This window comes from Ursus maritimus, unplaced genomic scaffold (genome assembly GCF_017311325.1).
Source record: "Ursus maritimus isolate PB19 unplaced genomic scaffold, ASM1731132v1 scaffold_3, whole genome shotgun sequence".
In the NCBI taxonomy this organism is placed as follows: Eukaryota; Metazoa; Chordata; class Mammalia; order Carnivora; family Ursidae; genus Ursus; species Ursus maritimus.
Window position 1 is genome coordinate 61,369,126 of NW_024425563.1, and position 18,753 is coordinate 61,387,878.

General features: G+C 37.6%; 1 protein-coding gene across 1 annotated transcript in view; it reads left to right on the top strand.

Moving 5' to 3' along the window:
- The window catches only part of THSD7A (thrombospondin type 1 domain containing 7A), a 435,785-nt gene that overhangs the window by 210,039 nt on the left and 206,993 nt on the right, over nt 1-18,753 (top strand). Inside the window, exons 3-4 of the mRNA XM_008686526.2 lie at nt 12,668-12,916; nt 15,829-16,010. Of these exons, the coding sequence (XP_008684748.2) occupies nt 12,668-12,916; nt 15,829-16,010 (431 nt within the window). The remainder of the gene's footprint in view (nt 1-12,667; nt 12,917-15,828; nt 16,011-18,753) is intronic.

Consider the following 18,753-nt stretch of genomic DNA (forward strand, 5'->3'; position numbering starts at 1 on the left):
CCTGGATTAACCTACCACCTTCAACACCCTCCTGTGTTTTTATATATTGCTTTGATTCAGGAAGTTTAAAGCCCAGTAAATTATGTTCTAATATTAAAACTATAAATTTATTGCATTTGGTTACAAATACAGTATGCATAACAGCTTTTCTGAACGAATAATGAGATATAATGCCTAGCAAACTATTAAATCAATGATGATGGTTATTATTAATATTAATGAAATTGATCATGAATATTTATTACCTTGTAAACATTTAATGTGCAGTAATTATTTTTATAAGTAATATAATAGGTCTCCTGCCTGAGTACACAGTTATCCATTAATATTAGAATTAATATACTCTGAAGAATAGCCTTATTAATCAGTTATCATAGAATATATAACACAATAAAATAACATTGTAGTCAATCCTCCCTTCCCAAAATGAAAATCTATATATTTAAAAGTGCCATCTGCATATAGTTAACGCATTGCCTTCCTTCTTTAAAATAAAAATTGGATTCATTTCTTTTATTACACATTAAATGTTGATTTAGTTAGATCTTTCCTAACACTTTAAATAGACCTGCAATAAAAAAAAAAAAAAACCTTGCATTTTAACTGAAAAATATCTTTCCAAATTCTCATAGTTATGACAAATATATACAATTGAAGTTGAAACATGAGATTCTTTCACTCTGGTTATTAGAGGCCAGATCAGACTTCAATTTATAACTTGAAACCCTCTCTGTATTATAACACTTCAAATAGGTATTTAAACAGGGAATCTGCCTTCTCCTTTTTATTAATCTCTCTGAAGCATCCTCTTCCATGTAACTTTTAATTCAACAAAAGAGCTTTCTACCACTGAAGAGAAATAACTTTGAGATTACAACGTATGTATATTGGAACACAGTGAAAAAAAAAATGATGAGATAGAAATGAAGCCAACAACAGGCACTTTTCCATTAAGTTGAACAAATATTCTGGCAGGAATTCCCATATACTTATAATGACTTTTCATTTTTCCTGTTTATTGCAATTTATCTAAAGATGTTGATTTTTAAGTCCTATTTCTGAATGTCTTGGTTTTTTCCTGAGCCTCTGGGAGCCTTTGAGAATGCATTATGGAACAGCAAATAGAATTATCTTCTTTTAAATGATTTAGCTTTCCCATTTCTCTCAATGTAGAAAGAACTGATCAAACTGTGTTCTTCATCCTACAGACTGCATATTTAAAGAATTTATTAAAGAGTTTTTGAGTAGTGGGAAGGATGTTTTAAAGTACTATTTCTCAAGAACTCTTTATATCTTGCAATGTAAAGCCTCTTCTCTAGTTTTATGACATTTAAAATACCCATTACTCCCTGTACCCGCTGCGTTGACAATGATTTCTTTCTATTTGGTTATCTGCATCATGTGGTTTATCAATTGAGTGTATGTCACTATTTCTTCCCCAGCATTGAGGCAAAATAAACGAATGAATAAAATAATGCTGCAATATTTGAGGAAGACTAAAGTTCAGTAAGGAGAAAGTAGTATCATACACCCAGAAATTAGAGATGAACCAGACAGTAAGACATCAAATGCCCCTTTTACTGTCAGCAGAGATAACAATTTTAGGTTGACTTGAGGTAGCTTCCAGCGAAGAAAGTTAATATGGAAGTTAGATTCAAATATGTAACTTTATTTGCCTCGTCTTTGCCATCATCTTGAAAGCTCACATTTGTAGGAATTAACCATTTTCAAGTAGTTTTCATATCTGTTACTCACATTCTCACAATTATGCTGTCAAATATAAAAGCCAAATGCTGCTATCTCTAATTTAGAGACTTGGAGAAAATCACTGATTTGTTCGAGATCATGTTATGAAGGACAAGTATGCAGGTCTTTCCATTCTCTCCAGGCCGAATTCTCTTTATTTCTTTCACTAGGTAAAAAGAGAGAGAGAAAAAAAAAAAATGGCACCAGAACATCTAATTAAGAAAAACTTAACATTGGCCCCAATATTTAAAAAAACTAAAACAAAAGCAAAACAAAAAACAAAAAACAATAGACTAAGTAAGCATGTCTGGATAAACTGGGAGTAAGGGTCCAGGAATACCTGTTACTAAAGTCCCTTTAGCCTCCCCTCTAAGACCACACTGCCCTATCCGAATAGACGTTCACTTAGACCCTCCTTCCAGTGTCCCAGACCTCGTCTCGTTTTAGGCAGCTCTTTACACTTTGGGCAACAATAACACTTTTGTAATCCTTCCCCTCTGTGAAGCAGATCTTCTGCCGCTGATCTGAAACCGTTCACCCTCTCTGCCTATCCTAATGGTCCACTGTTCTTAGGGAGCAGTTCTGTCTCTTTGTCACAGGAATTATTCACATAAGTGTCCTCGATTCTGGACATATCATTTGCTAATTTTAATTCAGTATTTAAAATTTTTTGTTAAATTCAGTGTTCGATAAACATGTCGTGGGCTTGAGCAGGTCTTTGAAAGACTGAGGCAGCCCAAAGAAATGAGAGAGGAACGGGAGCTGCGAGGAGTTGGATGGATGTAAGCCGCATTCTACATTTTCATATCCTTGAGAAGATGCTAGGGATGCTATGAAGAGCCTTGGAAGTCAGGGGGAAGGGGTCCAACTGAGTGCCGTGAATGCTAAGCCAGCCATTGTGAGTTCTTGAACAGGTGATAAATTAGATAAATAAAAGTTTGTCAGGAAAGTCATTCTGACAGGCCAGTGCAGGACAATTAATACAGAAGACAAATGAAAGAAAAATGGCAGCTCAACCTCCTACTCCTGTCACCAGACAAAGAATACTTGGCTCAGGACTGTGCGAGTGGCAATGGAGGGCAGAGCTGATTAGAAGGATGCTCTGCATAAGTATTTTGTGATAACTTGCTGCCGAATTGGCAGGGGTGGAGTTGACAATGAAGAATCAGGAGGAATGGGAGAGGCAGCAAGCCAGTTTGAGGGGGAAATGTTAGATCCCATTTGAGAGCTATTGGATTTGAGGTAAATAGAAATATGTCCACAGTTATTTCAGTTGAAGAAATGGTTATGAACGTTCATCTACGAGAATGAAAGTTCAGAGAAAAGAGAAAAAGGGAAATACTCTAGCATCAGCGATAAAAGCAAGAAGAGTTGGCATTCTTTTAGAATAATTACATTGATTTTCTCACATTTCTATGAATTATGAATTACATTTTATGATTAAGTGGTGTACTAGTTTCAGTAATCACTGGGACCACTAGCTTAAGCAATAGAGAAATGGAGAATTGGGCAGATTAGGTGAATGTTTATGGAATCCAGTGTTTTAGTCAACATAGAAAAATTTTCCAGGGGCACCTGGGTGGCTCAGACAGTTAAGCGTCTGCCTTCAGCTCAGGTCATGATCTCAGGATTCTGGGATTGATCCCTGCATCCTTGGGGCTCCCTGCTCAGCAGGGAGTCTGCTTCTCCCTCTCCTTCTCCCTTTGCCCCTCCCGAGCCCTGCTCATTTGTATGTATGTATGCTCTTGCTCTCCCTCTCAAATATATAAGATCTTTTTTAAAAAAAATTTTTCCAGTCATTTTCACTGCCCCAAATCTTTCTTGCCTTTAACTTCTGTCCCTTACCTTGGATATATTTGACCTGATTTCTCTCTGCCTTCCATTTGTCATGAGAATTATGACAGTTAACATTTGAATTGATACAGGGCACGTGTTGTGATGAGCACTGGGTGTTATTCACAACTAGTGAATCATTGAACACTACATCAAAAACTAATGATGTACTATATGGTAGCTAACTGACCATAATAAAAATGAAAAAAAATTGAATTGATACTTGATCATTCTTTTAAATAATTCATACAGAATATTGTGATGTATAAGAAAAATAATATTTGATCTTCATCTGCATTTCCTGGCTCACAGATCCGAAAACACTTGGAATTTCGTAAATGTTGATAATGAGCAAGGTGCCTTTTTTTTTATGTTAATGAGGTGACTTTTGGAAAGCACCTAAAGAGGGCTGATTGTCATTGGGGCCAACCCTGTGATTAGAGGGTCTGAACTTTCAGTGCCACCTCCCACCCTTCTGGAAAGGGAGAGGGGCATGACATTAAATCAGTTGCCAATGGCCAGTGACTTAATAAATTGTACCTGTGTAATGAAACCTTCATAAAAAACCCTAAAGGATTGAGTTTGGAGAGCTTCCAGGCTAGGCGAGCATGCAGATGTGCTGGGTGGGATGAGAGCGGTGGGCCTAGAAGGGGCATGGAAGCTCTGCACCCTTTCTCCATGCCTTGTCCTCTGCAACTCTTCCATCTGGCTCTTCCTGAGTTCTATCGTTTTATAATAAACTGGTGATCTAGGAAGTAAAATGTTTCTCCCAAGTTCTGTCAAACCCAAGAAGTGGCTCTTGGGAACTTCTGGTCTGTAGCTGGTTGGTCAGAAGCACAGATGACAACCTGGACTTGGAACTGGCATCGGAAGGGTGCTGGGGGCAGTTATGTAGGATTGAACTGGGTAGTTAATGTCAGCATTGAGTTGCATTTTCAGACACCTTGCTCATGCCCAAGAATTGCTCATTGGTACTCATTGGAAACCCTCGATTCCACATGTTGAAATTGGGTACAGAACCCACAATAATACCTAAAATACCCCCCGTGGTTATGTTTTCCTTCTCTTTTTGTTTGAGTTTTTCAAAATAGAGGCAAAAGTTCCTTAATGTTAAAGAATGACTCTGGTGAGAAGAATTGCCAAAATTAATCCTGCCCCGTAACACCATTTTAGAAGTCTGGTAGATGGGTTTTACCCTGCCTCATCAATCTATGTAGAGTTTTCGCTTGGGGTGGCTTTGGGATTGTGCCATGAAGCTGCACTGTGGTGCGCCACCTGCAACGGCACGGGTGATAAGGAGGCAGCTGCATGAAAGCCTTTGCTGTGTGAAAGGGTAGAAAATGTATGTACTGGCCCTTCCAGGGAGGCCTCATTGCTGTAGCAGTTTATCCCATTACTAAATACGTGCTGCGCGGATAGTCTCACATTCAGCTGCTGACCAGCAGCGTGGCCCTCAGCTTTAATAGGGAGCATATGATCACTCCAGCTGGCAGGTGACACCATTTGGCAACATTCCCCAGCAACTCAACAAAAGATTTTCAAACATCAAAGCAAGGGGAAAGACCTCTGCCTTTATAAGGAAAGTGGTTTGACTGTGCATGCATTTTGCTTCCATGAGAATTATTGCTTCTAACTTGCTGAATTCTGTAAAGGAAAGGGCACACTTAGAGAATGAAATTAGCTCGGAAAATTTGCAAACTGTTCATTCAACTTGATAAATAAATGGTAAATTACAGGAAATTCAATTTTGTGTTTAAAAAATGAGTACAGCTTGAATATAAAGATGGGAGAAGTGTTTTTTTAAAGATTCTATCTGAAAACACAAGCCGGTGAGAATTTAGATTGGTTAGACTAGGAAAACTTAAGAGTCTTCAATTTTATCGAAGAAAGAGACCTTAGAGGTCTTTTAGGAAAATGTAATTTCACTATATGGGAAATTTATGAAGCAGAGTAATCTCTACCTGATCAGTAATGCCACTTGAAAGGAGCAATTTAGGAATATCTTGGGTCTCTTGATTATGAGTGACAACATCATTTTCTGTCTTGCTACAAACTGGGAACTCCTCTTGGAAAAACTGGGCAATCCTCTTGGTCCATTCATTTTTTTCATTGAAAAAGCAAGCAGTATATTAGTAGGAAAAATAAATATATCTGAGCATTCTCTGGATATAATTTTAAAATTAAATCTGTTTATATGTAAGCATAAGACATGGGACTAAAGGCATGACTGCCAGTTGGCTGATGGCTGTCTTAGTGCATGTGAGAAATGCATCTACCTCCGAAAGCATGTCCTTTTTTTCTCAGGTCATCGGTAGAGTTGCAGTAGTGCTCTGTAAGTGCTTTAAGTCTCGTTACCCTTAACATTTTTCTGGCCAGCATTGGGACAAGCACTTTGATTCTTGGGGGAAAAAAATACCTAATCAAATTAAGAACAGAGTATACAAGCCTGCATATGTTTTCCTTTATAGAAAGTGATACTCGAATCTACTCTGAACACCAAATTTATTTTTTCATATTACAAAATTTGGGGATTCTTGTTAATATTACAAGAAGATTTAGGGTAAAGTCCTTTATATAGAAAATTCTCCTGTAACATGAGAAGTGTTATTTAAGGCATTTGCATCTTAACAGGAAGAAAACATGTTCTTTAATTCAGTAAGAATTTTTTAAGTGCTTATAGACTCATTCTACAATAACGAAAAAAGATATATTACTATGAATCTTATTTACAGATAATACGTTCTTAAGTGCCAAAGTGATTTATGTTTCTGAAAAGTCCCATGAGCTCATCATATGCTATAGGCCTCGTGAAGGAGTAGCACTGAGCTGGGTTTAGGGGCTACCACACGTGGGCTGGCTCGTCAGTCATCCCATCCCACTGCACCAGTGTGGTGCTTCTCCAGCTCTCTACAGCAAAGGATCAGATGTTGGCTGCTGGTTTTCATTTTTGTTTTTGCTTGATGTCTTACTGATCAAATAACACAGTCCTATTGTATATGTTTAGAATATAGATCGCTCGTGCCATATGCATCTCTCCACGGAATTCTGCATGAACAAAACCGGCCTGTGTGCCCTGGTCATCGAATTGCATCCAGGGATCATGTGCTTGAGTCTTGCAGACTTCAAACTGCTTTAAAAATGCCTTGGTATTTCCTTTCGACTCCTGGGCTTAGCTCCTGGCGTACCCTTAACAAACAGTTGCCCTCACCCATGAACCACTTTTTGAATAGCACTGTTCTTGGAGGATTTTTCTGTGCTACAAAGGCAAAAAAACTCTATCATATTTTTCAAAGTTGCTTGTAGCCTGGATGTGATTTACACTCCAATCATGTGCTAGAGCTGGGCTTGGAATCTGAGCTGAAATCCTTAGGAAGAGAGAGAGAAGTACCCATTCCCCGGGGGAGTTTGTGCCAGGAAAGTGGCTTCCTAAAGCCACAAAAGCAGCTTTATGGATTAGAGAAACAGCGGTGTGATTCTGAGGGCTGGAATTTGTCCTGGAGGCTTGGTTTAGATGCCTTCTCCTGTAGCTTATCCAATTATTTTATAAACCATCTCATATCTGGTAATAAATCTTATTGTGTGATCTACTTAGTTTCTGTTATCTAAGAAGTAAGGGCTAATACTGATAAAGATTTATTTGTCAACTATAAATATGGAGTGGCTTATATTTTTGGAGTGGTTGGGAGTTACCTGGAGACCAGTGTTCTCAAACTTTATTGTGCTTATAGAGCAGCTGAGAATGTTGTTAAAATACTGATTCTGATTCTGGAGAGCAGCCCGGGGACCTGAAATTCAGCATGTCTAATAAGTTCCCAGTTAATTACAACGGGTGGTCTACAGACCTAACATTGAGTAGCAAAACTCTGGATTATGCTAAGCCTTCAGGAACAGTTTCCATCTCCAGGGCCCCAGACTGCAGATGTTAGGCTGCAACAAGATGATGTGAAGCCATTCTGACCACTTTCTTTCTTTCCCTGAATTAGAAACAAAATGCCATGGTGACATACAACTATAACTCTCTTTTTCTTTTTTTTTTTTTCCTTTTCTTTTTTGCCTTATTAGGAACAGAAAGAGAACAAGATTGTTTTTTATTTTTTTTTTTTTAATCTATCAAGAGAGAAGGAGAGAGTGGGGCACCTGGGTGGCTCAGTTGGTTAAGCATCTGCCTTTGGCTCGGGTCATGATCCTAGGGTCCTGGGATCGAGCCCCACAATGGGCTCCCTGCTCAGTGGGGAGTCTACCTCTCCCTTCCCCCCCCCCGTTCATGCTCTTTCTCTCTCAAATAAATGAATAAAATCTTTAAAAAGAGAGAGAGAGAAGGAGAGAGAGAAAAGGATTAAAAGAAGATTCAAAGCAAAGAGGCGTCAGATGGTTTTACAAGGTGCCTCCTCAATGTATTCGGCCTACCTATTTATAAGGGACACATATCTCTTACTAATAGCTTATGGTGCCATACTTCCAGTCTATAATTTCATCTGCTTCCCGTGAAAAGGAATTATTTTCACAATGTGCTGTTTGGGGCAGGGGTTACTTCAGGCCATATTTGGAGACTTTTCCTGAGTGATGGACATGCTATCTAGATTTGGAGAGAGTTTGCTTCAGAGAAGCAAAGAAGATGGGAGATGAAATTCCAAATGGCAAATAGTGTAGACAAAAGTGGGTAGAAGAACCAGGCTATTCTTCTGTGGATTCAGTTAGGAGAGCAGGCAGAGCTGCAGGCTACTGGGGAGCAGGACCGAAAGTTAATTGTGGCTAAGTGACAAGCTGAGGGAGGGCAGTGGGAGCAGTGACAGCTTATGGAGAGCTTTCGTTACCAGAAAGGAAAGTTGGGACTAGCTCCCAAGAAAATGAGGCTGTTTCGAAGTTTCTATTTAAGAAGCTAAAGAAGGATAATGGTATTTTAGGAGATAAATTAGACTACCTTTAGAAAGAAGGTATATTTTCACAGATGTTATAATTATTAAATAGGCTACAGAAATAATTTTAGGAAAAAAAGATTTGAACTCAACTGCTTTCTTTTTTGTGTGTAACTTGAATAACTCAAATTATCGAAAATGAAACTTATAATTTATCAGTTTTAACCTTGACCTGAAATTAAAAATGTTAAAGATGTGGATAATCAGAGCTTAAAAGTAGTTGTCAAAAATGTCAGTGCTCTGTCATCTCTTAGTAAAGTCTCTTTAAAGACAAGTATTGAACTCTGCTCTCCAATTTTTCATTTTTTTCAATATTTATCTGATTACTTTCTATCTGATATAAGGTGCACTAAATCACATCTGCTTCTTTCTCAAAGCCAGACTTTTGTTCCATTAAGTCTTGGTCACCGGGGCTATCCTGAACATGCCATGTAAAGGAAAAGGAAACTGTCGCAGTGACCATCACATCTTCTGCCAGCCACCCTTGCAAAGGCACAGCCCATGCCTTGGACTTTCCGAGAGGGGCATGTTCTCATGATGAACCAAAATGTGTAGTACCCCTAAGCTCTTAGGGTCAGTTTTTTGCCTGGCCAGAATAAAGGAGAGACTGGTACAGGATGGCAGCTGAAAATTTAGTAACCACGGGTCATTTAGTTGACCCTATTTAGTCTCACTAACATTCACAAAATGTTTACCAAGGCCTAAATCATACCCAGGGTGTGAGCCTTCAGACCCTCCTATTGCCTTGGCTTTCAACTCTGATGTGCTCATGATTATTAAAAGTATACAAGCCATCTAGAACTTTCAACTAAACCCTGACCTTTAATTCTGGATCTGCCTGCTGATTGTTAGCCTGTTGGATATGTCCTGGATATGTCCATATCAAATCAAGACATTAATGTTAAACTCATTTATCAACTGCCAGAAACTTGCTTCTCATTCCATTTCAAAGAAATGCAGTGTTGCTCACGAGTTTGCCAAAGTTAAAAACTTCCAAGCTATTTAATGACTCCTCCTCTTTTAACCCTTTCAACTGTCCATTGGATTGCATGGTTTCTAAGTCGTCTTTTCGTATAGTTGGTACCTCCTTTTAATTCCTGTTGCCATCACCTTGGTTGCACCTTTACAAACCTCATAAGCAGAAAGATTTAGTTGGAATCCCAGTTCTGTTATTTGCTAGACGTAGGGGAGACATTTAGATTGCATTTCCTTATCTTAAACAAATAAACAAACAAATGACTTTCCACCTTACAGAGTAGTTGTGAGGATTACAATTAGATATTATAGGTAAAACTCAACACAGGACATGGCTCATAGTAGACATTCAGTGAAGCTTAATCTCATGTTCATGATCATACCTTTCTGCTTGAGCATTGCCTGGCACATAGTAAGCGCTCAATATATGATTCTATTTATTGATATGTGCATTATATTATGTCAATGACATCATCATAATCATTATCATAGTCTCCCCGCCTCCAATCTTGTGCCCTAATATTCCACCCTCTACCTCACTATCAAAATGTATATAAAATACAAATAATGTCCTTTTTGCTGCACGTCTTGAAGTGGTGCTCTCACCCACAGGAAGTGCTTTTCCAGATCATTGTAACTGCCCTTGATCTGACCTAGGCTTATTCCAGTCCTATTTCCACTGTACAACACAAACTCCTTACATTGAGGTCAAGGAAAAATCTGTGTTTCTCCCACCAACCAATGGCTCTTCTCTTTTCATATCTCCCTAAATTGTCTTTATCTTAATCTGACAAATTCTAATACACTGTTTAAAATTCACCATAGTGACCATAGTGACTAACCGACCAAGGAAATATATTTGTTTTGGCTTTTCCATAATCACTAATTCCTCCTTAGGACAAGCAGCACATTTACGAAGTGCATGGATGGTACAAACCCTGGGGTAGTGAACTAGCAATACTAGTTGATTGACAATTAGCCGGTAACTTTGGCATTGGCCTCAACTAACGCATTTGCCCTAACAGACCAAGATTTACAGTTTAAATTGGAACAAGGAGGAAGAATGGTTAAGAAAATGGGCTCTGATTTTTAAAAATCCAAGTTCAAATTCCAGTCTACTGCTAACTAGCTATATGATCTTGAACATGTTCCCTAACCTTTCAGAGACTCCTTCCCTATAAAATGGAAATAATAATGGTACATATGTAAAAGGATTGTTGGGAGTCTCCAGTGAGGTTTTAAACTTAGGTTGCATATACCCAAGACACACATGACTACCCGAGGCCACATTTGGCATCAAGTCTGCTTGGAAGGATATAGAATAGGAACTTGACATGATCGTAGTTTCAGACGTTCCTCATCTGGTGGGAATTCTCATAGAAATCCATGCAACACAGCTCAAATGGAAGAAAAGTTCTACATCAGACAGGCCTAAGAGCTGCCCTGGCTTAAAAGTCTCATAATCCACAGAAGCAGGTATCTCTTGAAGCAACCCCATGGTCATGGCCTGCAAGGTCCCTATAAAAACAAGCCCTGTTCCAAGAGTAGCCACATTCAGGGAAGCCCAAAGCTGTAGCTTTCTACCAGATATTTGTAGCTTCCCCAGTGCAGGCAGAATTTATCCAAAGGGGCCATTTTGTGATAAATAATACGATGTAGTAACCTAATTAACTTGGATTACCAGGGTAACTAACTGGAGGTAGTTAGCTGATGGTCAAATTCTCTACAAAAGATTAAAAGAAATTGTCAATCCCTCTGCCTGCACATGGAACATGAACTTAGAAAGTATTACATAGAGGACAATATATGCATGTTTATATGAAGACAATCTCATGAAAGATAAGAAATGTATCTAAGAGGAAATAAAATATGGAGAATTTTATAAAGAGAGGCATTATAGAGGTGATGATCTGGTCATTATTTTGTCTGATTTTTGTGAATGAACTCGTAAGTATAAGAATGAAAACTTACTACAGAGGAAGTTTTGCTTCATAGTTAGTGTTGTACCTCATGAATTATTAATAATCAGTACATGCCATTTGAGTAAAAATTGGGTTTTGATCCTTTCTGTTGCTGTAAGAAAAACAGAGCTGACTCACAGGGCGCTTTTACCACTATTCTCGGATGATTCTTCTTCCCAGACCTCTCAACTCAGACAAATTGACTTTGATGCTTTGAACTCTAATTGTCTCTTAGGAATGCAATTTTCGTACACATGCCAGTAGAATTAAGAAGATTGAATGTGAGTTGTTGCATTAGAATGGACCTGCCTCTCGTATGGTTAATTACCATAGTTAAATATAGCACCTGAATGACAAGACAGAATTATCAGTACATTCTCCCACTGGAACAGATGGCTCTGTCATGGCGACAGGCTGCCTGTGTCTTGTAAACATTGGTTATTGAGAATGGGCAAGAGTTCAACTAAGAATCAACACAAGGCCATCCAATTCCAGGAAAACCACTCAGAGTGCATATGCCCGTAGTCATTGACATTCATAACATCATCTTCATATGTATACATTTTAGTTTAGAATCCAACATTCCTCTAATTCAAGTAAGAGCAGAGAGAGAAAAGTTTGAACATAAGTACTTCACTGGTATTCTTTAATACATAAACAGACATATTTCTAATGTTTATGATATATTCAAGATACCCATATGTATATTGCATATTAAAATATGAACTAGAAAAGTTGATCTATTTGAATAAGCATATATTGTCATTGTAAGTGGCAGCTAAAGTTTCAAGTGATATTAAAAATAATGTTAACCTTATATTTTCTAGTTAAAACAGTATCGTATTAAGTTAGCCAAGCATGTTTGTTTAAATCACTCAACAATGAAAATTATATGTTAATAGCTCTTGGTTTCACATTTTCTAAATTAAAACAAATCTGGAATGAGTGAAATGAACAATATGATGAAGTTAGTTTCAGTTAATTTTGCTTAGTCCCTTTATTTTCTCTTTCCTATGAATAGTTTAACAACTCTTACAAAATAGGAGGAAATGCAAATGTTAGCTTTGAGTCTAACTGCTTTTACACATCATAAATGTTGATATATTTTCAATGAAATTGGAATTGTACCTCCAAGTAGAAATAAAAATGTCCAAGCTTATTTTACTCTAGAGTGTAGAAGACAAAGTTCGTAACTGCTTATGAGTCTGTGATGAGAATACCAATGTTCTTTTGCAGCTTTTGCCAGCAAGAGAAGCTGCCGATGACCTTCCAGTCCTGTGTGATCACCAAAGAGTGCCAGGTGTCAGAGTGGTCAGAATGGAGTCCTTGTTCCAAAACGTGCCATGATGCGGCGTCCCCCAAAGGCACTCGTGTCAGGACACGGATCATTAGGCAGTTTCCTATTGGCAGCGAGAAAGAGTGTCCAGAACTTGAAGAAAAAGAACCCTGTGTGTCTCAAGGAGATGCAGTTGCCCCCTGTGCCACGTGAGTAAATAAGGACCGCAGCTTCTGCTGCTGTGACGTCTCCCCAAATTGTGTGTCTCCCCACATTCACTTATCCAGTTGATGCTAACTGAATAGTATGCTGAGAAATAGGGATTTTTACAAATTCTAAGTGGAAAAAAATGAAATACTGTTTTTACAAGCACTGTCCTTAAAGAATTCTGGTTTTACAGAATAAACGTTTCTTTAGCAGGCTATATTTCCAAATCTCCATGAAGTCTTAGATTTTTAGTAGCAATTCTCTGTTTATGTATTTTCTGTAATAGAGATTGATATTTCTTCTGTAAAGGGGAAGATATGGGCCACAGGTGTCTCTGTGGCAATGACTCAACAGTACCATTGGAACAGGAGATCATATATAAACAAATGAATGGATCTGTTCCAGTAAACCATTATTTATAAAAACAGCAGACAGGTTGGATTTGGTTCTTGGGTCATGGTTTGTCAACCCCCATTCTATAACGTAAAACAAACTTTCACAATATAGGTTCCTGTTGCTTATTAAGCAAGGCCTATTTAAATTTCAGTACTATAGATAACAAATCCTGTTGAGTAGAGTAAGATACTACACCAAACAATGAGACTTGAAGCTCCTTGAGGACAGGATTATGCTTATTAACCTTGTTTTGTTTTGTTTTGTTTTTTATCACTAGCATATATCACAGGGCCTGGCACACAGCAAGTGCCCAATAAATGTTTATTGAATTCCGATGAAGTAAGGCTGATTCTGAAATATTTAGCAGTATATCCTAATTCTTTTTATCCTTAAAAAATATTTCCAAAAACGTTACTGTGAATTATCTTGGCAATAAATACGTTTGAGCTTAGTCTGAATATAGAATATAAAACAACTTAGAGAATCTTAGTTTCTCAGAGACATGCCCAAGCTTCATTGAAAGCTTTTCTGGAATATTCCAAACATTTAAAGAACATGCATACAATGTGAACTTCATTAGCCAGTGAGGAGGAAAATTAATCCTACTACTACCACTTCAAACAATAATAACAAGTAATAGCAAAGATAGTGATGATTTACATGAGACCTTCAATTACGCAGCACTTTGGAATCATCCATTCTCTCCTGATGTAACAAGTGACTGAAAACTGCAGGAAGTTTCCTTCCTAACTTCTCTGCTTGTGCCAGTGACCCTGTGTTCCTCTCTACATAATAGGCTTGAGGAAGTTGTCACGATCTCCTGTGTTTTGTCTCCTTTGAGTATCTCCCTTTTTTGCTTCAGGCTGGGTGTTTTATTCTTTATGCTCTCAGATATTCAAACATCACTAACAAAATAAATATATCCTCTGAATCTCTTTCTTCTGTCCCCCTTTGGAGGGTAGCATTTCTTTTTTAGCCTGTGTGACCAGTTTACATTAGGAAAAGTGTAATCCTAGGATGCCCTACATTCAGACTCCATTCTATAAAAAATACAGTTCTTATTTTATTTTTTATTTTTTTTAAAGATTTTATTTATTTATTTGACAGAGATAGACAGCCAGCAAGAGAGGGAACACAAGCAGGGGGAGTGGGAGAGGAAGAAGCAGGCTCATAGCGGAGGAGCCTGATGTGGGGCTCGACCCCGGAACGCCGGGATCACGCCCTGAGCCGAAGGCAGACGCTTTAACCGCTGTGCCACCCAGGTGCCCCTACAGTTCTTATTTTAACTCCTCTAATGAATGACTTGTTTGGTTGGACTTTCCTTGCCACCCCCCGCCCCGCACTCCACCCTCTTACTCAGGGCATTAATTATCCATGGCTTTGTTTTTGTTTTTTGTTTTTCATTTTTAATTTACTTGAATGCTGTACTTCCTTTATAAACATATGTCAAGGGCGTTGTTCCTTGATACCCCAGTCCTGCACCTGTGTTCAGCCACTTATAAAAATGAAAACCATGTGATATGAAGGTCAGTTTGACTGTCATGAAACTACCGTTGACAAAGCAAAGCACCTAGATCAGACATCTGAAGGCCCATTTAACTTTTTTGTCTAATTGAGATGAACATTAGCACATCCATTTGTACCTGTGTTGGCTGTTAATCTGATTATTGAGGAAGCATCTTGGGTAAAGTAGCACAGAGTGCTACATGAGCCATTTTCTTTGTGCTTTTAGAATATCCATTTTCCTCGAGGTGGAGAAATGCCATCACTTTCTATCTTTAGTGGCATCGGGAAATGGTTCCCTGGCTATCTCCTTAAAGCACGTGTTGGGCTGACAAGCCCCCGACATTTCTTTCACATCATAATGTTGATTGGAGCTTTAATTTAGAACCGCAGATCGGCTTTCCTGTGTTCCACTGATTAGAAACGTCAGCTCTTTTCAACATTCATCAGGCACTCATCAGGGATTCTCAGCGCTACAGAAAAACAGTCATTCTTGACAATAAAGAGAAAACTCTGAATTGTTATGTTATATTTTTTAATCCTAACACACAATTATAATTTTGATCCAGTATGAAGTAGCAATTTTCATGCATTTTATTAAAGGCAAAACAAATGTTTGGGTTGATCATCATTTAGAATGTTTTCCATTCCCAGAGTCACTCCTCCTTTGTTTATAAGCATCAGGAAAGGGCAAGCCCGAGTTCAGCTTAATTGAACATAAAATTTTATGTTTTCAGCGTGATGCTCTCTTTTCATAAAATATTTATAAGTAACTTCCAGTAATTGCAATTAAAACAGGATCATCCTAAATTTAACTCCTCTTTAAATGGAGCACTGCTAAGGACGAAGGGGAAGAAATTGAAACTGAATCCACACCACAGATGTAGTAGCCTATGGTTGATTCGAGAGGAAAGTGTTTTTTAGATTAATCTTGAGAAAAAAAAAATATCGGAAAAGCAGAGCAAAGTTTTACTCAATAAAAATGGTTGCCACTACCAGCATTTTCTTTCTTTAGGTATGGCTGGAGAACTACGGAGTGGACCGAGTGCCGTGTGGACCCTTTGCTCAGTCAGCAGGACAAGAGGCGGGGCAACCAGACAGCCCTCTGTGGGGGAGGGGTCCAGACACGCGAGGTATACTGCGTGCAGGCCAATGAAAACCTCCTGTCACACTTAAACACCCACAAGGACAAAGAAGGTAAACTGTCTTCTTCTTAAGGACTTATGCATGGAGACTGAGCATGGAATCACCTTGCAGGGAGATAGATTATAGGTGATAGAGATATTTGGAACATGAATAGCCATAATTCTGTTCACATCATGGTTGATATTCACTACGGTGAACAGTAATTTAAATTTTGGTTGTAAAAAAAATTTAATCCAATTCTGTCTCTGGTCAGTTCTGATTTACTGACAAGTCTGACCGCAGGCTCTGAGTCAAAATTTAGCAGGAGTAATTAATTATAAAAATAGAATAAAGCATCTTATAAATATACACATAGGATGCTCATATATATTCTAAAGTCCAGGGTTTCCTTAGATGTAAACCCTGCTTGTGAAAGAGCAGCCCCTTTTGCTGTTTATAATATGGTTGAAAAATAAAAATATTGAAAAAAGGATGGTACTGACTGAAATTGTCAATGTGAATTTAAATGAAATAAATACGGAATAAGTGTAGAATACAATAACAGTAAAAAAAAAATTAACTCAAAGGCATGACATTTTTTAAAAACCCTTTGATTAAACCCTCTGACCTGACAGACATATCTTAGAACTTTTTTAAGTCTAAATCTCAATTTGAGGACCAGACTTGGTAAGTGTACCAAAGGATAAGTGGGTCCAACATGGCCAATGATTAAAGTATGTATTAGTATATTAATATTGCTCTAAAATTCTAATCATTATTGGATCAAGTGTGTATTCAATTAGTTACTCTTAAGTCCGCATAAATAGGAATATTTTTAAACAATGTAATAAGCAGACCTTCTTACCTTCCCTAGATTTGAGGGATAGCAGGGCTCTTATTATTAGATCATTTAATAATTATTAGTTGCCAACAGAGTTCCAAAAATTGTGTAAGGTAGTGAGGATGGAAATATCAGTACAAATTTTGTGTCAGGAAAGTGCTCATGGTTATCATGAGGGCACAGAATATATAGTTATAATACAATATGGAATGCATTATAATTTGAGTTTTAGAATAACTGTAGGGGTATCATAGAAACAGAAACATAGAGGAAGTGGCCTATAGCTGAGTGATGACACACACATTCCATACAGCAAGTGGGTCAGGAATGCAAGAGGAAGTTTACGCCAGGGAGAGGGGACAGCGTATATTAAAGCACGCTGTTAAAGAAAAGCAAAAACAAAAGAGAAATCTTGCCAAGAAAGATGAGTATGTTGTATTTGGCAAGTTGTAAATAGGATACGGTAGTATTTCAGCAAATATGTGGGTTGGAAAGGGAAAAGAATAAGAATAAAGACCCAAAAAATGAGAATATTCAGAGAAGAAATCTGATGGAGGACTGGAAAAGAAGGGAAAGAACCAAGAGAAATGGGTGTTTCAAAAAAAAGTAAAAGATGAGAGGACTCCTCTGCCTCCCCCCAAAATGAGCGGTGCCAGTGACCAGCAATTCATGGAAATTAAACACTGAAGTTCTGCATTTGCAACTTGCAAAATTTAATTGTTTGTAGTAGCATGTCAGCTCATTTAGGAATCTAGCCTAGGGATACATTTTACTACTAATGTATCTTGAGGTTGTAAGGAAGTAGCATAAAACATGTAATGTTAGTACATTAATATTTTCTTGGCCATTTAAATGGCTACATTTTTAACACTCTTAGGTGGATTTATTATAGCAGTCCTTTCAGAGTAGTATAATTTCATTGCTAGAGGTGGATCAGATTTTAGTTTCTGAATGTCAATTATGTCCTGTGGGTTATTACTTTCAAAAGATCTTTCAGAATTCTGAATTGCAACTGGTTATTTTTTTAAATCATTTTGCCATAGAGTTTCCCTGTCACCGTCAAAGCATGGCAGAGCACCAAAAATAAAAGTCACAGCATGAAAGGAAAACAAAAAGAATATCATTGTTAAGGTGTGTCTGTTGGACTAAAGCAAATGCCAAGCAAAGATCCATGGATGTGGAAATAATCGATTTGCCAAAAATTACCATTTATCATATAAGTATATAGGAATTTGTGTCCTTTCATTTCAAATACCAAGAATACTAATAAGCTCCATATAGTCTTTTTAAAAACAGTTAATTCTCCCTAAAAATTGAAGCTCTTTTTTCCCTCAGAACTGAGGCTATATGAATTTCCCCCCAGAAGCACTTAACATTTCCCAATGGGAAACTTATTCAATATGCTAGCATCCCAAGGGTGACATGTAAAGACATAAATATGTGTGAATGGAGAATAATTAGGCAGTGGGCTGTGAGGATTGTTCACATTCTGTTTTCCTTCAATAAATGCTAAAGAATGAAAGCTTACTTTATAAAGAGAGGAAAAGTTCTCAAAATAACTTCTTCAATCAGTCCTCATAAGAAGGCATTGATTTCAAGTAATCCTGATTGTGTAACCATGAACAACCTACCCCAAGAACAATTCATATTGTAGTTAATATGAAGAACAAAGTCTACACTGTTGCTTTTATAGATTCTCACTATGTGTTCTATGAATAAATGTCTTGTTTTAACATGTAACCAAGCTATTAAAAATACCTTAACCCAAAATAAAATACTTTAACTCAAAATAAAATTTCCTGATACAGAAATACTGATACTAAATTCACATAAAATTCCTTTATTGTCTTGGCACATCACATTACACAGAAGAGTGGTAATGACCACGTTAGTACAAGGACAGGGCCACGTTAAACCCCTTAATTCATTGGTGTATTCACTACTCTCAATAGACTCACACCACACCATAAAAAT